The sequence below is a fragment of the Balearica regulorum genome, chromosome 26 (genome assembly GCF_011004875.1).
Source record: "Balearica regulorum gibbericeps isolate bBalReg1 chromosome 26, bBalReg1.pri, whole genome shotgun sequence".
Lineage (NCBI taxonomy): Eukaryota > Metazoa > Chordata > Aves > Gruiformes > Gruidae > Balearica > Balearica regulorum.
The window spans coordinates 662,683-689,135 of NC_046209.1; the positions used below are offsets into that span (position 1 = coordinate 662,683).

The following is a 26,453-nucleotide window of genomic DNA, read 5'->3' on the forward strand; positions in this document are numbered from 1 at the left end:
AAACAAACTTTGAAAGCAACAGCGAGAGGTATGGACATGACAACTCGCCCATATAAGAAAAAGGGAGTCTTGGGATACAGGGAGGGAGCTCTAGGGCCCTTGGTGTGAGGGGCTGAAGGAGGCAGGCAGCACCGCTCCCTGAAGGGGCAAGAGCCCTGTGCTGGCTGTCAAGTCTTTGCAGTTATAGGCACCAGAAAAAGCCCATTTGTCCCATGTGCTGGGGCAACCTGGGCTCAAAACGCAAAAGCTTGCTCTCAGGTCTGGAGCCTCCCTGCCATGAGACCTTGCTCATTTTCCCGACACTTGCATTCTTCATCTTCCCCGCGAACAAAGGGTTGGGCTAGTATTTGCTTACTGAACAATCCATTTATTTTTAACCCCATTTCTCAGCATCTTTTAAACAACTGCTTCTTCCCAGCACACTCCCCTCAAGAAATCCCCTGCAGTGCTACAAAACCAGGACGCGGCAGTTGGAGGCTCAGCAGATGCCAGGAGACACTCAGTTATCTGGCCAGTGCTGCTGAGCAAAGAGCTCTTGCCTCTCCAACTGGGGACAGAGTCGAGCAGCATGTGTGATCACTAACAGACCCTTCTCCTTCGCCAGCTGAGCAAGGCTCATAGGGACCACATAGTCCTCTAGGCTCAATTCCTCTGAATTCTGCAATGCAGAAGCCAACCCAAGAGACCAAATCAATCCAAGCGGTTGTTGGACTTGCCTTGCGCACTGTCACCAAACTGGTATCTGTTTTTCAGGAACGGACTGGAGACAGCAGTGCCACAGACCAACACAACCCCTCCACCAGTAAGGGAGGAAAGTTTTGCCTGAACTGGACACGTACTATCTCTGGCATCTCTCATTGCTTTCACCTGCATTAAAAGTCACTTCAAAAGAAAACAGTAACAGCCCTGCCACCAGCAGAACAGAGGAATCACAACTCAACCTGATGTCCCTCCCAGGTTTTTGTCACCTGTCGTGCAGGAACAGCCACGTTCGTGGGACGGGCTGGTATTTTGAAAGCTGCAGATATGAGGGGGAGCATAAGCCTCATTCTCTGCTGAAAGAGTAGCACGAGTCCTGCTGCTGGCTTTGCTTCAGACACAACCAACTCTCCTTTTAGCTCAGAACAAAGGCAACACGACCAGGATACTGGTCCTGCCTCATATGCACGTTGAAAGCCAACACTGGCAAATCTAAACTCCTTGGACCACTCCTTCCTCTCGTTGCTCCAGCAATGCCGCTTCACATTGTCATCCCAGCCTCTGTCATTACATGAGCTTCTCTTGCTCATTTCTTCATTGTCAACAGCCCTGTTCTCCAGGGTCAGACCCACACAGACAACATCTGAGCTCATGTTTCTGGCCCTCCTACACCTGCCAATTCTTTTACATGTGTGGACAGTCGGATCAAGGCTGCTCGTGCAAGTTTGGACCACAGGAAACATCAAAATCCAGGACCTAGCTCATGAAGTCCTGCTGAAGCAGCAGTGCCTCAAGGACCCAGCTAAGTGTCCTCTCTATTTACAGCTAGTATGGGCCAGATGATAGGAAACTGCACTTCAAGAACTGCAAATGACAAATGGCCCCAGGGCAGGGCTTTCCCTAGCACGCTTCCACCTCCCCTGCATCCTCCAGCAAAAGAAAAACAGAGATTTTTAACTCACTCTGCAGCAGAGACAAAACAATTTAGGTGCCCATCGTTCTCATCCAGGACTTCTCTGGTGCGAGCCTCCCCGGTGGACTGCAGGCCGATGACAATACACTGCAGGGAAACACAAGGGTTAAACTGGAGAGAAATTCAGCCTTAAAGAGGTTTGAAATTGCTTTCAAGTCAAGCCAAACAATAATTAACTCTTTGGTTGCAGACTACAAACAAAAAATCACTTGCAACATAAGACTGATGGTTGCTGCCAGTGCAGCGAGGCTCGGGTACCGTACCTTATCCTTCGCCAGCTCTTCCTTGGCAAGCTCAACAAGTCGTCGGACTTTAGCAGCAATGCAGAGATACTTGAAGAAGCGCTGGTGAGCTGACCAGAACTGACCCCACAAGGATTTCCGAGACTCCAAGCCGATCCAGTCAGCTGCCTGCTGGAACACCATCAAGGCCTCTGCCCACTGCAGACAATACCGAGAAAGGCTGAGTTAATATCTTGGTTTTCATTTTCATTACTGTTGTGCAGGAGGTTATTAGAACAGTCTGGGGCTTGATAATCTGATTTAACATCAGTATTTATGAGGTTGTGTTAGGCTGAATGAACACTCTGGTCATTCTCTCCTTTCTGCATTAGCATGACGTTGCAAGCTCTGGTTTGCAAATATGGAACTTTTAAATAGCAGCAAAAAAGTCTCAGATTTTTTTTTTTTACGTAAGCTGAGCATGTGTACCCCTTTTCTTTCTTAGGAACAAACTAAATTTGTGGTCATCACCATGTTTAGGGTCCTCAAACCCTCCCACATAACGAGTGGCCATGCTCAAGGCGCGATTAAACACCACATCTCCCCACTGCAGCGGGACCAGCTCACCAGTTTCGCTGCCTTGTCGTAGACAACCTTGTACTGTTGATCCAGGGGGATCTCCTCGATTCTGAAGGTGACTCCAGTGAAACTCAGCTGCCTGGCAATGTACATTCCACTGACCTTCATGTCCATCGCCACGATCTCCATTGCACCAACACCCCTGGGAGAGGACGAGAGCTGTGAAACCCCTTCCCTGCAGCACCGGGGACGTGCCTCTGCGAAACCACCACCTCTCCTGGCTCAAGCTGCCCTCAGACACCATCCTCAGGCATTGCACCGATTTCCCATACAAAGGCTGCCACAAAACGTAAGCCACATGAAAAGGGACACCGGACCTGACTTACCTCTTTTCAATTGCGTGCAGGAACTCATCAAACGCTCTGAAAGGGGTGCCCTCCCCCCAGATCCCCAGGCGGCTCATGTAAATCATGTTTTTTGGCTCAGAGGCACCTGTTTGAACAGAATTCACTATCAGCAAAACCACGGCAGTTATGGATAGTTTTGACTCCGGTAAAGTGAACTTTTAGGAGGACAGTCATTTGCCTTAGGAGACCCACGGACCTTTCCAAACATTGCCCTCCATACACTAACTGGGGAAGAGTCCTCACACAGCTGAATAGCTGGCCAGGAACAAGTTCAGCTGGAGAGAAATTAGTCTGACTTGCCAAAAAGTCACGAGTAACAGCAGTGATAGGGCTCAGGGCAGATCTTGGCACTCTAGGCTCTAACGCCGCAGTACCATTCGCCTCTTCTTGCACGAACACGTACTCTCAGTGTTGTGCTCACATCTCAAGGGCATCCTGCAGACCACAGAGGTGACTGGCAACCGTTCGCGCGATGCTGAAAGCAGCTTACCTGTGGCACTGGCATAAACAACCCTTGCTTGAGGCAGTTTGTTCTGAAGGTCCAGCACTGCTTTGCCCATTTTAGTAGAGCTGGCGTTTTTGGCTTTGTGGCATTCATCAAACACAATCTGGAGGGGAACGTCAGTTAAGGACAAAGGAGCTATTTTCATCCCGAGGATGGGAGCAGACAGAAAATACAACCTAGCCTCCTCCAACCAACTGAACAACCAGTCCCAATAGCAACAGGACTGACTTGTTCCCCGCACTGCATGAAATCTGTTGGTTTTGCCTAGTCCTCTTCTCCTCAGACCCCAAAGTCATTTCCCCCTCCCTCTCCCTTCTCTTCCAAGGTGTGCCTTGTCTTGTATCGCTGAGGGAGAAGAATGCTGAAAAGGTTAATACCAGCTGCGTTTTTCCCCTCCTCCCATTAACTCTGGCAGCCTGCAGAGGAAGAGAGAGGAGCGTGGGGACACACACGTGCTTACAGCATTTAAATATCCACTGAAGGCACCAGGCTGCTCGACACAGCTGCTCCTGGTGACTTCAGATGGCCCCAAGCTCTTCCTTGGTGCAGTACAATCACAAGCATGCAATTCTTCTCTCTCTCCAATTGTTTGTGGTTTTTTTTTTTAAAAGGATACAACTCCATCAAAATTTTCCCTGCACCAGTCCAAAATTTGTTTTAAGCGCGTCCTGTGCTGCCCGCCTGCCTGGCTTTCACCAATCAGTGCAGAATAAGTGGCAAAGAGGACTCCTTCTGAGGTAGTTGTGTCACCGTATTTAATCTGCAGAAAGGAAGAACAAGGACCACGTGCTCACTATGCTTGTCCCCAGTATGTCGCGCCCATTCTTTGCCCACAACCAACACCGCCGATTGTGCTGTGACCGTGCAGGACACATGCTCCTGCCTGCAAGAACAAAACCCAAGCTGAGAGCAGAACAGACAAAAGACTTGGTAGCTGACGTCTCTAGCCCATCTATTTGGCACTGCGATGTGGTGATGACAGGGACTTTAAATGCCTGGACTAGTTCCGCTAGCCAATGTGTCAGCACATCTAGATGCATGCAGTGAAATGTGGAGACCATGCTAGGACTTCAGTCTTCTGGCCAACTGAAGTCACTTCACTTGTTTAAGCAACAGTTTAGAACATTTAATTGTTTTGAGCCCTCCCATCTGTTTTAATTACTTCTAGAAAACAATTTTCTTTTTGACCAGGTGAGAATGTTGCTATCTTACCATCCTGGGTCCCACCTGTAATGAAATAAAAGGCAAGGTAAAAAACCCATGCTCCCTCTGAAGAAAGTTCCATTTAAAGCCTGTTTGGTCTGAAAACAAAGATCCCTTTCAGTCTCTTAATAGACTACACTCAGAGGTGTCGAACACACGTGGTTTCCATTGACTTCGTAACAGCTGGTTGTTCGACACCATTAAAACCAGAGGAGAGCGTTCCAGCGGACTGGCCAGCGGTGTGGCAAACTCAAGCCTGGACAAGGCTGACGCACTGGACGAGAAACTAAAGCACAGTGAACAGCCACTACACAACTGCTGGTGGTATTTTGAGAAATACTTTATCCTCATCACTGAATAACTGGAAGAAAGTCTGAAAACTCTCCAATTCGCTCGGAAATGGGAAATGCCCATATGCTCAGGCACGGCACCATGCACCTGCAGCCCCCTGCCAGGCACCGATCTGTGCGTTTTATACGTGCTCCCTTCCTCACGTGCTCTGAAAAGAGGTACCATGAAACCAGTGCTGGGAAACGTTAGCCCAGGAGAGCAGAGCACGGCCACCTCTAACAGGAGCTGTTGCCTCTGCAGGGCTCTTCAGGAGCGGCGAGAAAGGTTCAAGGCCAGCTGTACTTTGCACTTGCCTGGAGACACTTCTCACTCCCTGCAGGAAACAGCTCTTTGCTCACAGCGCAGCTCTGCAGCGTATAAAAATAGCAAGAGTCCAGAGTGGGAAGAGCACGCCAAGAGAAGGGAACAGCAAGCAGCTTGCTGTCTGCCACTGCCTGTGCCACCAGCCACGCGGAGGCAGAAACCACTGCTGCTGCACATGCTAAGGTGGATCCATCTAACTGCTACTGTAGGCTGAATTTGCAGGACACCATTACAACTTCTCTCCCCACCTTATTCAGAGCATGCACAGGAATGTGGGAGGCTTCAATGTCCTTCAGGTCTCTCTCAGCATCATACTTGAGATCATTGGAGACGCTGAACCTGCAAAGCAAGACGTGGGTCTGGTTATCTCCTAAGGAGACAGTCAGGGCACGCACAGTGATTAATAGCTCTGACTAAAGCACAGTAGGTGTGCAAAACTGTCACATTTCCAGCTGCCCACACACCTCAAGGTAAGATCCTACAGCAGACTCCAGTCTGCCACTTACACAAGCCGTGAGTATTCTGCAGTAAAACCCCACACTCCAGGGGCTTGAGCCTGCAGCCGGAAAGTCCATGAACACCCCTCCAAACACCCCTCCGCCAACTTCAAAGCAAGCGGGGATAGGCTCGACATTGCACTCCAAGTAGTACATAATCTGCTATTTCATAGTGACTCATTCTCCATCTCCACTGCAGGGGAAATATTCCCATTTCACAGGCAGAAAGAGGTGGAAACGACTTACCCAAGGCCACTGCATGAGTCAACTATAAAGCCAACATCAGCACTAAGGAATTCCTTACTCCCAGATCCAAACTAACTCCAAGGTCTTACGGGAATAGAGAAGAAAAAAAAAAACCCAAACCCAACAACTTACCACAGAGCTTTTTTCCTCCCTTTAAGATAATTTTCAAAGATGATGCCTGCAACTGTCCTGCCCTTTCCAACTCCAGCACCGTCCCCAATGAGGAATCCAGCTCGCTGCCCATTGGGTAATAAAACTTCATGTTGCTGCAAAATCAAGAACAGAGCTAGAAATTAAACTTGGTTTGCCTTTGCTAACAGCTTTCATGTGAGCTTACAAAAGCACCACTTAACCCTTTCACATATCCCATCGATGCAAGTGCATTTCCTGCACAGATGAACAATGGCAGGAGTGGTCAAGTGTCATGGCCAAGCTCACAAGTGGCGGTTCATGGAATAGCCCCCCGGGACCCAGAAATATAAAGCACTCCTCTCTGCAACAAAAGTCAAGGGGTTTGCCTCTTTGGGAAACAGACCCCACAGAAGTCCCCAGCTTCAAATAATCCTTTCAAAAGGCATTTCAAACACCATATGCCAAAGTTTCTGAAGTTTCATCACCTCTACTACAGGTGCCATTAAAACACACTTGAACATACAAACAGCAGCTTCCTTTAGCATAAGACATGCAGGCTGGGTGAGGCAGAGCCACCTACCTGGCAGGCATAAATGATTGCTTCCAACTGTAGTGCAGAGAGGGACCCTTTGTCAGCAACGGAGCTTGGCAGGGAGAGGCTGTAGGTGATGTCGGGTGGGGGTACGCTGGACAGAGTGCTCGTTTCAACCACGAGGTCAGGGTGGTGCTTCCCAATCTTGGCTAATGACAGCACAGAAAACAAGTAACTATTGAAATTTCAGATTGCCAAAACCGAGTCATGCCTCCCCCAAAAGCAAGCAACAGAAAAGTGTTCTGTTAAATTAGCATAGCACCACCAAAGGATCAGTTATTCTAGTTATCAGGCAAAGTTATTCTAGAAAATCACAAGCTTGGGATGTGCCACAGCAAACACCATAAACTGCTTCTGGGAAAACAAGGGAGCAGTTATTTGGGTTCATCCACAATAGAGTTAACAGAACTTCCCACAATCACGCGATGGCAAGACACTCACACTTTGAAGGTATATATTCTGCGTAGGTCTCCGTTTGTCCCAACTCTTCTGTTTCTTCCTCCTCACCTTCATCCTCCTCCTCCGCAGGAGTTTGAGACTGAAAAGAAACACAGCATTGACCAAATGTTGACGTTCTCATTGAACTAAGGACATACGCAGCGCTATGCTGTGCCAGAAGCTACCGTTTGAACCATCCCAGCACGAATTCACCAACCCTGCTACAGTTCATCTCATTTATAGACTACAGCAAAACAAGGAAAAGCATCTGCGAGAGCCCACTCCGGGGGCCCAGCATGGGCTCAAGGAGCTACTTTCAATGTGTAGCGCACACCAAATTAGAGAAAGATGTTTCCATTGCTTTCCAGAGGGGCTGTGGGCTAGCATGAACTCTGCCCAGCCGTGCTCTAATCTGGCCCAGTGTAACAGACCTAGACCAGCTTTAAACTCAGCGTGGTACTCAGCAGCATAAAGCAAAGTCACGTAATTCCAGAAAGAGCAGGCCCTATAGACTGTGCGCATTTAATGTAAAGAAAGCCCAACTCATTCTTTAATGTAGTGAGGTTCCGCCAAGGGAAATACAAGATGGTCTGGGAAAGGGCAGTGACTTGCATCTGCCTGATTTTTTTGTCTCACTCCCTTCAAAGGGAAAACGGTCAGGATTGCTTCTCTCCACACTGCGATGATACCACGTTCAGAGCCAAGTGTCTGATCCTACTGACACCGACTGTTGTTCTCACCTGGTAGCTTACGAGGAGCGGGGTGCTGGGGACAGCAGGAACATGGTCATTCGAACTGTTTAAGCCAGCGAACGATCTGCTGGGTGAGAACTGCTGGAACAGAAAGAGTGCAGGTGAGAAAGCAGACTTAACCCTCAGCCCTCCAACCCCAACAAGTGCGAAAATATGACAACAGTAAAGATACTTGTGCTCTGTACTCAGCTCTTACAACCTGATGTTGTAGGTGGACTTTAATACTTTCTATTTGAGAATGAAAAGCCCTGGGCAATAATTCTGGAAACTAATAAATCTTGGAAATGCCATACACACCTTTGTCAACACACACAGGGAATAACTGACCAAGGTAAATACATTCCTGCAAGAAGCGTGAACATTTTGCATGTGTGCCCACGTGTGATGAAAGCCTGCAGGGATGCATGTCCTCCCACGCTGTGGGACCGGAGTCTTTCTGCCAAACTGCACAGCATCAAGACGGGTCATTCCGAAATGCCACGTTTTGCCTTTAAACATGAGATCTCGGGCATAAGATTTTCGGGGTGGGATCATGTGTTTTATTCTGAACTGGCGAGTCCAGCTGAGAGCTCTGGGGTGGATTTGCTAATGGAAAAGAAATGGCATCACTTTGGGGACCAGATGGGGGGACAGGAGTACAGCCAAGGAGATCCAAACAGGAGGAATGGGAAAGACTGAACAAAACTACGACCAAAAGCCATCACTGGGAAAGGACCGAGCATTAAATCAGAATACTGATGCTTTACATCTTACAAACTGCCTTTGAGGCAGGCATTTACTTAACGATTTTGCATTTTTGTTTTTAACATTAAAACCACTGTTCAAAGTAACTAGATAGCTGCACCAGAACGCAACCCGTGGTCAGCACCAATTATCAGCTGTCCCGAGGTCAAGAATTGCCCGAGACCACCAAAGCCCGCACACCTCCAGCTGCCCCGCAGGCTCATCTCACCCTGCAGAGAGCAGCAGGACCTCCACTGGTGAGGATCTCCGCTCCAGAGACCAACCATGAAGCCCAGGAGCTCAAACCACACTAAGACTCCCACCAGACCAGTGACAATGGGGTCAGGCTGCCGTACGAGCTGCCGGGTCTCTCAGGCACCAACTGCTGTCTCAGAGTTAACGGTGGCTTTGGACAATCCAGCCTGCCGCACCGCCGCCGACCAGGAGAGCTCCCAAGACACTCCCAGCTGGGAAGGCACAATCGAGGAGATCCTTTGTCTGCCCCCAAGCAAACAAAATCACACTGGAATTTCCCGACAGTGAGTGAGGTCAAGCCAGCAGCTCATGGCATCCAAAGCAATCAGCAACTCCAGAAGCAACACTACTTCAAGTTTATAGCCTGTGAAGAGTGCCAGATGTACAAAGAGACCCATGCTCCACCAGCAGAACTGAAAGATGGGAAGTTCTTAAGCATAAACACTCAGATTATTTCCTTTTTTTAAATTTAAAAAAAAAAAGAAAGAAAGAAAGAAAAAAACACCCTCCATTACTGGAAGCCTGAGTCAGAATTACCAGAAGGAAGCTGGACGGAAGAGCTATTTTCAGTGCCAACAAATCTGGAGAGCAGGTGAAACATCTCCACCTACAAATCTGAGCTCAGTGTAAGAGTTTCTTCTTGGGTGAGAGAAAGGCCCAGATCTGCTGGAATGGCAGGACATGGTTCTCTCAGCTCTCACAGCAGAAAGTTGATGCAGGTCTGGTTTTACATCATGCAATCTTCAAAGTATAAATCCCTGCTACCCCAATTCAGCAACGCGACTTTGGCACACAGCATTTCACCTCAGATATTGCAAAGGGAGAGCCAGAAACCCTGGTGGTTTGGGGCACTGAAAAACTAACTGCAGAGCTGAGAATGTGCTGTGAGGGCCAATCCAGGTGGGACCAGGAGCTATCGTGGGTGACCCATGATCTTGCTCTAGACCGAACTTGTACAATTCCTTCCTTTCTCTACTCTCGCTCACCTCCCAGTTTGATTTTCTCCTTTCTCTATGCTACATACCTACAAACATTAACAGAAGAGGCATACCAAGCATAGATGAGAACGTTTCATTCAGTGAAGTCGCAGACAACTGCACAAAGACTCAGTCTTACTCCATTTTTTTTCCTCTTTGCATTATTCTGTTTTGCCCCATCTTGCCGTGACTTCCATGAGAAAAGCAGCAGTCACATCTGGCTGACAAGCCAACTCCCCTCTGCATAAATTCATTCCCTCTGTGTTGAGCTAGGAGAAGGGTGCTCGCATTTTTAAAGTGCTGAGAACGAGTCAGAAAAAACTACATCAGCAACTCACAAAAATTCTAGCTACAGGCTTCAAAGGCAGGGCTTTGCTTCCCCAGTCTTAAAAACACTGTAAACTCATGAAATGGTTGTGAGAAAACACAATGAACTATTTTAAAAAGATATTTCACAACTTCATTACAAACAAAGCAAGTGTGTTCGTCTGCTAACTCCTGCAAGTATTAACAGCGTAGCAGCTCTTCCCTCTGTGCCCATTTCTGAAATGATAAGCAGAGCCTACATGTTATATATGTCTCCATTCTTTAGGGATAACAGCTCTCTGCACAGGGCAGATGAAGGCAGCTCTGCACCCAGCCATTTCCTCCCCAATCACAAACGCTCCACCTAAAGCTGCCACACCGGGTACTTGAGATAAGGGTTTCTTAGGGAGCTTGAAATGTGCAGCCTTGCACAGCCTCTGTTTTCTCAAATTTTGCTCTGTCCCTCTGCTTGTAAATCCACTCCCCCAGGCCAAGGGACAGCCGACAGAAAGAAGGAGGAAAGCTAAAATACGGATATAGGCTTTTCACACCGTGTCTTCAAATAGCTCCACGACAGAGGGCAGTTCTTTTTTATTTTCTTTTTTAAAGAGGACAAGGTCCAAGGCCGCTCTTGTACCTGGGATCTACATGTGGGTCTCACAGGCAGGATGCATCCAGCTTTGCTCATGAGATGCCCGACGTATCAGAGCTGTTTAGAGATTGCTGTTTCCGCTCCACCTGAATCTCCGAGACTGAAATTTGGTCTCAGTAAATTCACTTCTGTCCTGACAGCGCAGCGCGAGGCTGGCCATTGCTCCCGGGTAAAGCTGACCGCACAGCTACCACCAACTATATTCGCCTGGGTTACACATGGAGTAACACGACCAACGTCCAGTTTTGTACTGTAGCTTAGTAACTGCTCTGGCTACTCAAAAGCCAAAATTCCTGCAATTTTATGGAAAATGATGGTGGTGTAATGATGTGGGAAGGGACAGGGAAAGATTATCTGAATTGCTTGTATATTGGTGCAGGTTATCAGCAAACTCTGTCCTGTACTGAATGTTACAGCAAGGAATCTTTTCTTTGGCACTGTCTCAAGATTTTGCAACAGATCACTTGTTTGCCGCCTTTAGCAACAACAAAAAAAGCATATTTGAAATTCAGGTAATACAGCAGTTGCCAATCACGAGTGAATCTGACAATCCATTTACCTAGTGTCCTTCCTGTGAGTCACCTCCTCCCATGCAAAAACGAAACTGAGATCTCCTAACTAGGATGCATTTAACTGACACCTCTTCAGGGAATGTCAAACTTGTAAAAAAAAAAAAAAACACAAAAAAAAACCCCAACCCCAAAAAAGCAACCAACCCCCCCCCAGCCACCTCTGTATTCAGACAACACAGATAAGACAACGTTTAAAGCAGCTAGAGATTCTTTTCAAAAGGAAGTGGTTTATAAATGGAATTCCAAGGAGTTAATTGGCCTTATCTGAACCTAAGTGCTCTGCAGGACAACCAGGGGCGAGGGGAGAACGTGAAGAACAGCATGCAAGGAGGAGACGCTGCTCTGCTACGGTCAGATGAGTTAGTCTCACAGTTACACGACACATATTTGTTTCTCACTTGCATTCTTTACGCTGGATTCTGAACAGCTTTTCCCAGTAAGTTTTCTACTGTATACTCCACAGACACAAACCTACAAGCTCTTTTAGGCATCAAGTATCTCAACCAGAGTTCACACGCTTAGAAACAAGACACCACAGAACTATTTCCATAGTGATTTAGGCTACTATATAAAAAAACAATGAAAAAAGGAGATGAGGAGTAATAAGGCACATGCCTTCTCTGTCTTGGGGGACGTATCTGTTTTCTAGCTGTTTTAATCATCCAGTTTACAAGCCTGTGATGTCTGTGGCCATTTCTTTGGTTCAAATAGTTCAGCGCTCTTCCTGCTGTCTCAAACTTCAAGTTCAAACTGGTGCCAAGTCCAAGGCAGGCAGGAGCTTCGATTTCCCGAGTCACAGGCCAGGACCCTCGCCACCAAGCCACACTCCTTCAACACCGACCTGTCACCGAGCCACACAGCAGCAGCATTTCAAAGCAGAACTGCCACCAAGACTCTTATTTCCACGCTGTGACAAACAGCCAGCATTCATCACAGAAACACAGTCAGACACTACTAACTGCAAAATGCAGCCTCTAAAAACATGACAGAACCTCACAATACAACAGCGACTAAAGCACGGCATGCCAGATTGCCTCCAGGGGCATTCACGTGAATGATTTTCCCCCACAATCTTCATAAGACAATGACCTACAAAGGAAACCTGAACAGACAGCTGGGCATCCACCGCGAGGGCCGAGAGACAGCCGTTCAGCAGTTGTGTACGACACCGATTCCCCCAACAACCGAGGCCGGTGGCTACCCGTAGTGACTGATACCAGGTTGTGCAACAGTGAGTAATCAGTCCCAACAGATGAAGGAAAACAGATGGCAGAGGCTGGTAAAAACGCACAGAACCACATGTTGCTGTGGGACTGCTGGGAGATCACACGCCCAGGAAAACTCAGAGATGTAAAAGCTTGCAGGGACTTGGACTCACAAAGTAAACACAAATGGTTAGTCTTAAGTTGAGACTAAGTTTGGTTTTTACTCATTGTTACTAAAATATTTGCCATGGAGAATAAACAAATGGTGGCAGCTGCTGCGGGGACAGTTAATGATCTATGTCACGGTGCTTCTCCTCAAGTCCATCTCTCCTGAGCACCCTGTCGCAGGCTGGACTTGCTGAATGTTTTAGGGACACATCTCCCCTGTGATCGCCTTCCTGCCACAGCTGTCAGAAGAAAAGCTAGCGCCTGTGCCAGACTCAAAGAGCACATGTATCCCTTTGAGGATGTCCAGGATCTCTCCTGCTTCCAGGAGACTAAAGTATGTGTAATCACATCACCCCTTCCCTCCTCGAGTGAAGCTGGTAATAGCAAAATAACATCATCACACCACAACTTCACCCCTGTAGGGAACTGGGTTGGATTCTTAATTCCTTGGTGAAAATACCACGGGATGAAGCCTGAGGTATTTACTGTCTGATGGGGAAGATGGAAGAGGAGCGGCCCGTACCGGTATTTGGTTCTGCTGCGTCGTGTTCACATCGCGTAACATTGGCGCATGGTTCAGACTATCGGCAGACAAGAAGTCCTTAGGATCCACAATGTCGGAGAGGGAATCCGCAGGGGACGAGAAGAGCGAGTTGTTGTTGGAGAGCTCATCGAGGTATGAAGAGTCCTGAAACAGAGAAATGACCGCAGTTAGAGGAGGCAGGATGAGAAGACCAGAGAGCTCCTTTCTCACACCTACTCATCCAGGAAGTTTTAATTTCTTGCTATTAAATGAGCAGCTCTGTTACTTCATGCTCCACAAAACTTCGAAATTAACTTGTAAATGAGGACATGCTCCAAGCAGCTGTTTTAAAATCTCAGTTTCTTGAAAACAGAGGAAAAACATTGACTGGACAGAAGTGCCAGAACACGTTCAAGGCTAACTCGGACTGTGTGCATCTCTGCATACAGAGGAGCTGAAGAAAGAGGAGCGTTGAAAGAGGAGCGTTGACAGAGTGTCAGTCACCTCAGCTTTGTATTTGATTAAAAAGACTGCTGAGGGGTGAAAAGTCCTCAGCCAAAGGACTCAAGTATTTCATTCACTCACAGAAGCCCACAGGGTACCAGCTACCCCTGACAACAACACAGCCGTTTAATTGTGATTTATAACACAGCAACACCTGGGGGCTTTGGAAAAAATTGGTCTCCTCATGGCAGGTTCTGCCCAAACACGGCTGCCAGGAGGAAGGGGGAAGGAGTGCCAGCGTCATCTGGATTTGCATCTAGATAAATCTTGGAAGATCTGCCAGTGCTTTTCCCAAGGGCATGCCACAGTCCAAACACAAAGGGAATGTGCTTCAGTGATGAGGATCAGGCTCTGCCCTTGCTCTTTTGCTGGTGCCTGCGCTGAGACGGCTTACAATTGTTTCATTTTGTGCCAACCCAGTGCTGACGTTGGTTTGAACCATGTGGACTCTGGCTCAGAAAGAGCCTTCCGTCCCCTCCCTACCAGCAATTTCTTGTCTGGTTTTTCAAATTTCAGGTGGCAAAAACCAACAGCCGAAAAGCACGTCTTACTCCACGTCTTTAGCTCGGGCACAGATCACGGCACCTTCCCTAAGTCCATCACAGCACCTCAGCTCTCCTTCCACATCAAATACCACTTTCAAGCTTTTTCAAAGCAGAACAACTTTGTCTGCTGTTTACTGAAGAGCACTGTAGTTCGAAATGCCAAGCTCCAGCACGCAGGTCCTGCTGGAGACATGCCTCTGTCCCAGAGGAACACGCAGACAGACCAACAGGTCTTTCTTGGTGCCTCACAGGACCCTGCCAGCACAGATGTTTTGTAGTTCTTCTTGAGGGTCAGGTTTGTCAGCACACAGCCAGCTCAAGCTCTCCGCTAGGTCAGATAACCAAACGAGTGCGATAATACTGCAGCGCAGCTGGACGACAGCCGCAGTCTCTGATATTTGGAGAAATCGCTGTTCATTTCCAGTTAAGGGCCAATTTCCTACTACAAGGCAGAAAGGCAGCCAAAGATTTTAAAAGTCACTTAGCCCTGCCTGACATAAAATCATGAACAGCTGAGCCTGCTTGCGCTATTCCTAAGGGCTTCAAGCCAAGAGTTGGGTCAGAGTCCCCTCCGACTGCTATCAAAAGTTACGATTTTTCTGAGTTTAAAGCCATCAGGACACATCCCCTTCACCTTCTTCCCAGATATACCTCATTTGGCACCCAAGACAGTCTCTACTCCAAAGCCGTAGGTGCTGGCACTGGCAGCTGTGCAACAGCACCGACACACTAACACGAAGGCGAGCAGTAACAGAGATCGTGGGCATGATGTGTAAAGTTTGGATTCGTCAAAATCCAACTGCGAGGACCCAAAGGCTTAATGAGGAAGGGCTGTTCGTTAGGCTGTGCTACCAGGGCAGTACTGCTATGTCGGACACCCTCCCGCTAGCACCGGTACCTGTGCTACTGTGTGACACCGCTGCTGCCTGCACGACAGCAGATGGGCAGCATTTCCTGTGCAGCTCCTACTCTTGGTATTTCTGTGGCTATTTTAGGATTACCAGAAACCAAGGCTTTTCAGAGACTGCAGCAGTCACCTAGATTTATCATCTCGGAATTAAGTGATCTCTGGAAATAGGACTGTGTTTCACACTCGAGAAAACAGGAGAACACTAGGGGAAATGTGGCATTTCTCGGCCAGAGCAAGCGCCTCGTGTATCCTGCAGCAACCTGCCTGCCTACCCCCTGCAGCCTTCAGCTCCTGATCTGGAGTTCTGTACGGGTAGTATGTGAGGATTCAAGCTAACACTGTTCATGCTATTCAGATATTTTCTCCCCATTAACTCCCGCCTCCCAAGGTCTGTAGCCTCTCTCAGCCTTTCAGCCCTCTGCAGAGACACTTGCCGATTACCTCGAAGCACTGTGCTGCTGAAACAAGCCACCATCTCCCCTTGATGTCCTCACCAGGCTCCTGCTTCTTCCTCTGGACCCAAGATCCCAAGAACCAGCGCTGCAGGAGTTCAGCAGCCTCTGGACTGTCACCATGATCTGCACTCCTGTGATACCACACCTCTTCAGATCCATTCGGGACACGGTAAAGCAGAAACCATTGACATCTGGGCTTAGGAGGAGCGTTTCACACTTCACCTCATGCTACTCTCTCATATCACGCTTGGTATAAACCAGTTTAGATCAATTTTGTAGCAACGCTTTCCCAAAGAGAGGGAAGCGTCAGGCTGGAACAGCAGTGGGACACATGAAAGGACTGTAACACAACCCGGGACACCCGCAAGCACCCTCCATCTTCCCAAGCCCGGCCCCTTCCATCCACCAGCGCAGGCTCCAGCCCCACCATCTCCACCACCGCTCTCTGCTCAGGGCACTGGACTGAAATGGGAAAGAGGAAATCGGCCTCCAAGCCAGAGGGAGGATAATATTAGTCCTGGAAATGACTGCAGCGAGCCCATCCTCTTGCAGTATTACGAGGCATTAGTCACAAACTTTGAGTCTCCCATTTGCCTTACCTAATTACATTATCTAAAGAGCACTAAACTAGTCATGGGCTGGATCCCTGCAGAGCTTACAGTGCAACCCCAGTAAATTAGACTTGCTTATATACAAGATGCAGTGTAATTGTTTAATACAGGGCCGTACCAATAACTGCAACCCATGTCATTATAAACTATGCCTTGACTAATTACCCCACTGGTTTATATGGAGCAAACAGGAGCAGCTACCTTAGTCTCTGCAAGGGAAAGGAAGGATCATCACCTAAATCATCGGCTCGTGAAACGACAGAGTGAGCAAAATGACTCCTTTCCTCAGCGGGATAAAGCCACTGTCAGACCCACTGATACTGGGTACAGCTGATCCAAGCCAGGAGAGACCCTCAGCCAAAAGGTGCCGAGCCCCTGCGTGCAGACAGAAACTGAAAAGGAGACAAAGACATTGGGAGTAGAACAAATGGCCCAAGAACCACTAAGAGTGAGATTACAAGTCCAGCAAGCACTGGAAAGGGGTGATGAGCCGAGCGGGGGGACCGCGAAGCCAGCCCCCAGATCTGGAACACGCTGCTTCTGCTTTGTCTGGCATGCTTGAGAAGCTGCTCAGCGAAATCGTTCCAGAGAGGTCACCCGTCTCAGTTGTCTGGATTTGAAGCGAGTTACTTTGTCCCTGTTTAAGACTGATTAGTAAGGATTTTAAATTTTTCTCATTGGAAATAAGAGGTTTTTACAGTAATAGCACTTATTTTATGCTTCAGTGGAAGTCAAATCTCAGCAACAGATGGAAGTTATCCCACAAGGCAGAATCTTTATTTCAAATGCTATTCCGCAACCATTCTCTACATAAATCTTATTTCTGGAATTAGACTATTTATTGGGGGGGGAGGTGGGGGCATGTGTTTGGGGTTTTTTTTCAGATTTTTTTATTTGCTTTCTCCAACACGCCCCCCCCCACAATTTAGCATAGCCTGCAACCAAAATCCAGAGAGCACTGGATCATCACTTCAGATGATCATGCTCCAGAGAGCACACAGATCATCACTGGTAAGAGGGTTTGCTTCCAGGGGCTGGCAGACCTGCTTTGCCTCCACACTCTGCTGCACCAGGACAGCGAACCCTGGCTGAAACGCTGGCTTGAAGACCTCAACCCTGAGCACTGCGTCTCACAGCACAGACTTTTCCCAGTTTCTCCCGTTACAGAAGGACAGACACAAAGAGATCTGGCAGTCTGCTGTGAAAACATCACTCAGAACTAACCACTCGAGTCAGAGATGAAGCATACAGAAGCCCGCTGTAAAACAGCAAAGGGACAATTCCCTTACAGCAGGGCAACTGCTTAATGCAGAATTTTATAAGCAGTCAAGAGGCAGCCAATGCATAGGCTATGCACAGCTGCTGGCTGTGGGTCCTGCCAGCATCTTTTTTTACACTGAGGCTGAAACAACATCAACATACTAGAACAGGAGATAGAGGATCACAAATCATTGTCTGGGCTTCATATCAGAAGATGCTCTAGTGAGTGACTTGATAAATCAATGATAATAATTTGCTGCACTTCTAAACTGTGATTCAAATGAGTTGCCAGTTGATGCTACTATGGCACACACTATCATTATCCCAAACCAGAAAAGTTATCAAAACCAAGAATTAACTCCCTAGAAAAGATCAGGGGGGAAAAAAAAAAAAAATCGAGGTAAACTAACCCAAACGCTTAACCTTTCTCCCAGCCACTGGAAACAGGTCAGTGCCCTTAGCCAAAGCAAGGTCTTTGTTAAAAATAATGAAAGAACAGGTGAAGTCTAAATACAGAAGGAGTATGCATCCGAAAAATATTTTTTGCCACGAAGCCATCAATATAAATGGTTTATTTGCTCACAGTCCAGACACAGAGGAAACAAATACTCCTTCTGCACAGCAACTACTGATTACGCTGTTACACAGCACGCAGTTGATAGGGGATTTAAAAAAATAAACATATATACACAGGCACACAGAAATACACATACGCGAACAGAGCTACACTGCCAGACAAGAAAGATTTGATTCCTCAATAATCACAGATTAAACAAATTATGTTTCAGGGAAAACAGAATCAAGAATTAACAGCTGCAATGTAAGCAGCCGACCGTTTTAGCTGCCAAACCCCAAAGTCTTTCTAAATATGGGGCAAAACTTGCAGGCTTAAGGGTTCGGTGCTCTGGCTGGCAAGCGTTTCCCTTGCTTTTCTGTACCCGGCATCTGGTTTAAAAATAAAACTCCTGAAAGCCATTACCACCACATAAAGACACTGATCAATTCTCCACACAGCTCCTTTTCCTCCAAGTTTCACAGTTAGTGACCAAGTTCTAACCGACAGGACCAGTCTCCAAGTACCACACGCTTCAGCAAAACACAAATCACATCTTCGACACAGCGAATCTGCTCCCACTGCCTTGCATCCAGAGCCATCACCCCGAAACCTCTGCTGCCACTGCAAAAAATTACGGGGGACACAGAAGCCCAGGGCAGCAGCTGGAGCTGGCTACCCTAGCAAACAAAACATACAAGGAATTCCACAGAAAAGAGGGGAAAAAAAAAAAAAAAAAAAAAGAACCCCAAAAAACCCCCTCAGGCATTACCTTGTAGAGAGATGGGAACTTTAGCCAGAACTGCATTTGGGACATTTTAAAACAGCATTCAGTTTGCTGTCGGCAGAGCAGGACTTGGATGAAGCAGTAATGTGAGGTTTTTCAGTATATAATGGAGAAAGGTCTTCATTCATGACCGCGACAGCAGCACCAGCCAGGAAGAGAGCTCATCAAGGGTTTTTAAAAATTAACATGCAGAAGAAAGGAGTGAAAATGGAGGAAAAAGGGACAGCCATACAGCACGTCTGTCCTAAGCCCGGGGAAATTTGCATATAGTGTTTAGTCATGGAGAGTGCTCTTACTTCCTCTAAGTACAAGGGCTGACTTTCAGGAAATGATGCCTGCTTGGTAAGTCAGTGAAATTACTGGCAATGCGATGAGAATTACTGTATGTGGTGTAATTCAACCACAGATACACTGTAAACAAAGCTGTGCTCCGCGGGCGCAGCCAGACACGGGGCAGGAGAGGTCCGGGCAGGAGCCTGGCTCCTCTTGGCTCTTCCCACCCCGTCCGTCAAAGACAACACCAGCGTTTCCCCCAGCAGCTCCCACTTTGGGGCCGGGGGCTTCTGCCCTCCTGATTTCAGGGGCTCAGATGAAGTAATCAAACTAAAAAAGATTATGAAAAAGTATTCACAACTTGGGGGGGGGGGGGGGGGGGTGGTGCCCAAAAGCCACGCATTTTCTTTTGTCTTCAGTATCTGCCCCACCCCAAATATTGCAATTAGAAAAGGACTGGCCATTTTCTCTGGCTCAGACCCGGGCTGGATGCTGCACCGCTCCATGGCTGGGAGCGCAGCTTTGGCAAAGCTCGCTGCCAAACGCTCTTGGGCAGTTGTGCCACAAGGAGGGCAGAGAGAGGGGCTCAACCCGGCCAGCAAACCCAGCAGAGCACAAACCCTGCAGTGCAGAGGCACGTAGGGGGAGCAGAGGGGAGCGCTGGCTGCAGATCTCTCCGTTCCTTCTCCAAGTCTTTCCACGCAACCACGGCACGGCTTCAAGCGAAACGCAGCTCGTCGCTGTTCTGCGTTAGAGCCGGTGCTCGGTGCCTGCTGCCATTGCCAAGGCAAGTGCTCTGGGGCCTCGTGCCGAGAACTGCTGGAAAATACCACGTCGCGAGGCACTTCTCAAAAACCAAACTTTGGAGCAACAGAAGGCAGCAAAGTGCCTACCAGGCCCGCAAGAGAGCAAATGAGCCCGCAGCAGGGCTCGTTTCCAGGGGCAGCTGGGTACACGGCCCAACCAGCTGCAGCACAGCGGTTCCACAGGGATTAATACATTAATAGCCCTTAATAACGAGGATCCACGTTCCATCATGCGAGACACCTAGTCCAGAAGAAGTTTTTCAATAAGCAAACAGGAAAGAAAAATGCCTTTCCCAGCACTCTGACTGCAGCCAGGGATGGTGGAGCCGTGGCAGGGAAAGCAAGGGAAGGGCAGCCCCAGCAGCCCTCACCCCGGGAGGAGCCAGAGCATCGCTGCTAGCCCATCCTCTTGTTAGAGCATGTTCCACCTCCATGACGCAGTGGTGCGCAGAAGAGGCATTATTCTGCGGGACCCGTGGTGAAAACAAAGCATTTGGTTTCTGTGGACAGCTGGTTTTGGGGGGAGAGAGGCAGTGGGGTTTTCACTGCTGCTTTTATCTGAATTTGATTGTGTTTAATTAGCTGGCAGTGCCCTGGAGCTTGGAATAGGTGCTTTGATGATATGTTTGAAGTGAAGAGAGCAAATACATTTTGGAAATCTTAATTAGTGACTTCCTTGCTGTGTGACCTTGATTAAACCACCGACTCTTGCCCAAGACTACCAAGGTCTTGCTATTTATGCAGCCTTTAAAAAGCAGGTGGTTTATTTCCTCTTCCTTTCCTGTTAGTGAACAAACGGGGCAAAATGTGGGCAACAAAACTGGACCGCCAAAAGGAAACAAGATGTATGACACTGTTATAGACAACCAGGACTGCTAAATTGATTTTGCAAGACCACAGTAATATAATCATAGAAGATAATCCACTGAGAAACCGCCACCTGGAATTTTAACAACCTGTCCTAGGGGAGAAGGCATGCCACCGCAGTTCTGCAATTAATTCATGAACACGCACGCTGACAGACAGGGACAGCAAAGCAGAAGTATTCCAGCATTTACATTAATTTGACTCGCCGTCTTCCAGCAAAACCTGAAATGTTGCTTACTTTGTTGGGCAACCTTCTCAGATCCTCTACCACCTCCTAACCACTGACCTACAGGACAGCTGCCTCAATGCGCAGATGCTTTCTTGAAAGCTCTTGAAAGCTTGTGCTGAACTTGTAGGAGAGCAGAGATACAAATCAATATAGACTGATGCACTCATACAGGAGAAGACCTGGCCACTCATCACCTTCATGCAACCAAAGAGTTCAGGACTAAATTTCCTGAAACATCTAGCTGCCAAAGGTGGGGGTTTCAGACGTGACCCGGTGAGACACTTGTGAAAAAGCCATCAGGCCCCCAACGTCTCTGCAGGCCAAGCTGGCGGGTACCCACCCCGTGCGAACAGCTGGCTGCACATGCTGGAGGGACACTCGAGCAACAACTAGGATGTATTATCAGATCACAGCAACACGGCATGCAGAAATAAGTCTAAGAGTAGCTACAGTGTGGAAGAGTATATATATCCAAATATAAAAAATATAAATATCCAAACACTGCCGTTTGTCCAAACAAGGTTGGGTTTTTTTGCGGAGGGATTACAGACTGTGACTCGCTTTTCCTGCTCCCATGGCACGACTGGTTTCACCCAGTCAGATGAAGGCTTCGCTTGGCATTTTGGCCATTTTGAGAACCCAGAGCCATTCCTGCCAGGTGCAGGGCAGCCACCACTTTGGCTTCAAAAGCGAGCAAGAGGCAGCAAGGTGCATGGTGAGTGACTGCACCGAGCAGCTTTGACAAGCTGAGACCACAAATGGTTTATTTTTAAAACAGACACTAAGAACAAGGATAAGGAAGCAGCTGGTAAGTATTTTATAACCAGAGCCGAAATGCAGCATGTGTAAGGGGGGGGGTTCAGATCAGCAAGCCCTGCCAGCACACAGCTCCCTTGAGGACTGGAAACTGGGAAGGGAATCGCTGCTTGTTCAGGAACGGGGACAGGACCAGGAGCCAGCCTGCCAACGAGCAAGCACAGAGGGGAACTCCCAGGCTGGGTTCCTTCTAAAATAAAGAGAAACCAGGAAAACTCGTTGGCTTTCCTTTATGCTTCCCGAGAGAATAAACTCTTGCAGGTGATCCTGAAAGCTGGAGGAAAGCAGTGTGCGGCTGCAGGCAGCGAGATGCTGCAACTCGGGGAATATCAAACCTGTGAGGCCAGGGAAAGAAAAATGACCGGAGAAGGTGGTGGTGTCAGAGGCAATACTTCTCATGGTGGCTGCGGTGGTAGGGCCACAGGTGTGTTGAGCGCATTACGGGTCAGGACACGCAGTGACCAGCAGCAGAACGGGAGACGGGGAAACTCAATCAGACTGACTCAGACCGATTCTGCTTTGAATTAAAGCATCTATTTTAAAACATCTCCCAGTGGTCTGCCATTAAATTATATTCCCGGCATTTTTTAAGAGCACTCTGTGTTTCAGAGCAGTACTTTTCCCGCTTTTGTTAGCTTTACGAAGGGGAGGAGGCAGAGAACAGCGCTTGCCAAGAACTTCAGAAGGCAGTTCTCCATCGCTCCTGCGCCTCCTCCCCTGTCCAGAGGTGGGCACCACTCTCTGAAGGTGGCAATACAGATGAAAACAAGTCTGGAAGGGGGGAGATGCCAGAGCCCTCCAGGCCCTTGCACCCCCTCCCTAGGGCCATGGGCATCTTGGCTGGCTCCTGCAATCCACAGCCAAGCACAACTGACAACAAATTATGCTGCAAAACAGAATTACTCTTACTTAAGCACAGGTATCTCTACCTCAGAGAGTCCCAAGAGCTCCTCTTACACGTGGAAGGGAAAGATTTACTGCCCAAGCATGGCTCATCCAACCAAAAGGAGACTTAGCTTTAGAATAACATCAGCTGCATCTCAGATGTGTCCCCTCCTCCTCGGTAACCAGCTCAGGGTGGCTAAATCAGAGGATCAGAGCAAACCAAGCACTTGGTCGGTGAATCCTAAGCCCTGCCCGGTCTGGCCCTCCGCCGTGAGCCCAATGCACAGGCACTGACCAGCTACCAGCACGCTGGCTCCAGCACAGCTCACCTTCGCGCAGCTCGTGGCCAAACCCTTCACACATGCCGGCAGCCCAGGCTGATGCCAGTGTCTCCTCCTGCACTGATGGCAATGCTCACTCAGCTCCAAGTCAGGAGCTCAGGTGATGCGTGGCTGTGTTACCTGGTGGGTTGTCTCAGAGTGCAGTATCCGATGTATCATCACCCAGACACCCTACGCGCAGCGAGGAGCCAATGCCGAGAACAGGGCAGTGGCAGACACAAACGCCGCACTCACAGCTGTCCTGCCGGCATCACCAACACAATTTCACTGTACTTACTGTAACTAGGTCAGACGAGCTGTTATAATCACAGCCTGCATTTTTCTAAACCAAGGCCTGAAGTAAGTGTTAGGCATCTCACCGAAAGTGTTTATAAAGTGTAATTAAGTCAGCCAAAACCTCAACCCTGGAGTGCAAAAACAAAGATGTGAGCACGTAAAGCAACTTGTTGGTAAAATACTTCAAAGGCACCTGAGCCAGTCAATTGTCTTCAAATTGATTTTAGGATCTGTATTCCCTGGAGACATAACTCCAGGACAGCAATACAAAGTTCCAGGACGTTTCTTATTCCAGGAAACTCTTCGTTTCAGTCAGAACCAAGTCTTTCATATAATTTAATAACTGTTACATTGATTTCTCTTAAATCACCACAGCTCCGCGCACTGAAGCACTTTTAAAAAATTAATACTTTTTTTAAGAGCAGGTTAATTTCTCCCCCACCTTAACAAGAAGGATTAATAGGAGATTGCAAGGGGCTGGGAGTGAAAAGAGGGCTGGTTTATGATTAACGCGTGCGGTCAAGAGCCCCCATGCACCACAAGCAGATCAAACAAGGCTGTAACTGCATCTTTACAGCATTACTGCAAATGACTCTACCCAAGAGCAGCCAACTCCTCCCTGCCCCCACGAGTTTAATCAAGCTGGACTGACCTCCTTCCTCTGGTCCAAGCACAGCTCAGATTGTAAAAAGGGCACCCGAGTTTCCTGCCAAAGCGTTTATACACAGACCTGCTTCACTGGGGAAGAAAGGAAGGAGCTTCCGCAGAGCCCCCTTGCACACTTGCACCTTCCACGCTCAACTGGAGCTGCTCACCCTCGCTGCAAAAAGATTGAGTTTGTTTTTCAGTGTAATTAACGGCAAAGGAAGGCAGAAGAGGAGGCGAGTCCTGGTCTGGATAGCCACAAGGAACAAGTCAAGTGAAGTGAAGCAAAGGGAAACACAGATTGACTCTCAGAACAGGAGGGATCATTTTAGATCCAAAAGGCTCAGAGGAAATGGACAGAGTCATGTGCTTTAAGTAATTCTAAACAGGACAGAACAGTGAAGTTTAAAGAAAAATCTGTGGTGGCCAAGAGCAGCAGGTATTTACGTGACAGGTATGCTTTTCTAGGACAGGTTGCTCTGCTTTTCTGGTAAGGCTCTGGGGACAGACTGCAGCTCACCACACACACCAGCCGAGGGACAGCACATGCCACAGTTAAAACCTCCTGGATTTAGTGTTTTGTGGTGGCAATTAACAGCTCTTACCACCAGCAACACAAGATAGCACTGATATGATAAAAATGCCTTTGCAGCAGAATTACTGCACACAGGCGCTGGATTCCAACTCACCAGCACCTGAGACGGGAGGAACAAACAGCAGAAAGTGAGGGAAGCGATGGGAACCCAAACCCACCTCTCTTCAGGACTTCGATTTCTAAGGATACGTGTGCAGTCAGAAGACTTTTTCCATAAGGAGATGACACCACAGGGTTGGGGCAAGACTTGGGCTTAAGACGACAGTTCCCAAGATCAAGAAATGCTATCAGACCCCAAGATGGCCTCATATAACTATTTTCTAAACCTCAATTTAAGCCACTTGTTTATATAAAGAATGCCAATAGACCGGCAAGGATGAATCACCCAAGAGCAAGCCAAAACACAAAAATATTGTGGAGGAAACAAGTTCAAGTTCACATTAGGCTGTCCCGACCGTGCAAATGAACACCTTTTCCAATCTGCAGAAGGCGCTCAGCGAGGCTGCTGCGATACACACAGAAATTGCTCTTCACCAGACCCAAGCAGCAGCGGCCAATGTTTCAACTAAAAAAATTCCCAGAGCAATTAAGAAATGCGGCAACTCCCACTCGTGGCATCCTCATGCCAGCAAAGGCTTTACACTCTGAAGGTCCAGCTGAGGACCTCCGAAACAAAACATGGAGAGAAGACAGGGGGGGAGCAAACGCCAATGCTGGAGGAAAACACATCAGCCTTCCCACTCTCCAAACCCCATGGCACATGAACAACCCTCCGACCATCGCCACCAACAGAAAGTGTTTACTACGCAAATACCTCAGAATCATTAGTCATCTGCTCTTTAGACCTTTCAAATCCATTTTCAGTATTCCTGGAAAACTCTTTAAGGAGACAAACTGCCCACAGGCTACGCAGTCCGAGGCCAGGCTGGAGTCCAGCTGCAGCCCAGGGAGGTTTTGGGGAGACACTTCCACCTCCTTCCTCTGCCCCCAGGACAGCACACAGAAGTCAAGCACTTGCAGGCTGCTGAGATACGTGAAGGGCTGTAACCCATGGGGACAGCAAGGTCCCCGTGCTGCTGAGCCATCATAGACAGGATTGTGGTGTCTGAGCAAAGGCAAAAGAATGGTCTGTGTTCGTGTACGAAGGCACCACAAGTTCTCACGTGCGCACCCAATCCACATTGTCTGCCCAGCAACCACAGACTTAATCAAGAATCTCTTACCAAAGCGCGCAGCAAACTCCTCATGTTCTCTCTTGGGTTTCACTCCTCCATTTGGCATGGTCGTAACAGCACAAAGTTTAATGGGACTTGCCACTCCTACCACTGCACAAGGCAAGTATGGAAAAGATAGGTACTTTCCTATATAGTCACCTGGAAAGATGGAACCACCCAAGCTGCTCCCACACCTTCTGAATGGTGTGTTTCAGTTTTCCAGGCAGATTGTTAATATTTAACAGTTTGGCATTGGGGACAGCAAGAAATCAGTAAAGTGGAAAATATTGCTGAAGTAAGAGATGGAAAAGCTCCAGGACACTTCTAGATGACTCCAGACTGATGCCACTGCCTCCGGTTAAGTGCCTGCTGCTCTACCAGATCCAGACTCTAATTCTGGCTCCTTTAAAAAAAAATCAGCATCTTTTCTTCGGATGAGCAATGACTAGTAGTTCAGAAAGCCCTAGGTTTTATCAACGTATTTCCGCGTTACTGCTTATTGCACTCTAACATGAGAGAGCACTAGGAGCAAACCATGTAGAAAGCTCAAAAGTCAAAAGCCGAGCGTTCAAAAAGGCTGATCTGGCTCCGTACTTCAGCTG

General features: G+C 48.1%; 1 protein-coding gene across 7 annotated transcripts in view; it reads right to left on the reverse strand.

The window, feature by feature from the left end:
* Positions 1-26,453, reverse strand: part of SBNO2 (strawberry notch homolog 2) — a 63,925-nt gene that overhangs the window by 11,544 nt on the left and 25,928 nt on the right. For 6 of the 7 annotated variants that reach the window (XM_075736382.1, XM_075736376.1, XM_075736377.1 and 3 more), the window contains 12 exons: positions 13,280-13,444; positions 7,887-7,979; positions 7,150-7,246; positions 6,697-6,857; positions 6,117-6,250; positions 5,490-5,580; positions 4,001-4,144; positions 3,370-3,487; positions 2,859-2,964; positions 2,521-2,674; positions 1,936-2,112; positions 1,662-1,759 (listed from right to left, as the gene is read on the reverse strand). In XM_075736382.1, the coding sequence (XP_075592497.1) occupies positions 1,662-1,759; positions 1,936-2,112; positions 2,521-2,674; positions 2,859-2,964; positions 3,370-3,487; positions 4,001-4,144; positions 5,490-5,580; positions 6,117-6,250; positions 6,697-6,857; positions 7,150-7,246; positions 7,887-7,979; positions 13,280-13,444 (1,538 nt within the window). Of the gene's footprint in view, positions 1-1,661; positions 1,760-1,935; positions 2,113-2,520; positions 2,675-2,858; positions 2,965-3,369; positions 3,488-4,000; positions 4,145-5,489; positions 5,581-6,116; positions 6,251-6,696; positions 6,858-7,149; positions 7,247-7,886; positions 7,980-13,279; positions 13,445-18,889; positions 19,178-26,453 lie in introns of those variants that run through there. The other variant, XM_075736381.1, reaches the window with a different exon arrangement.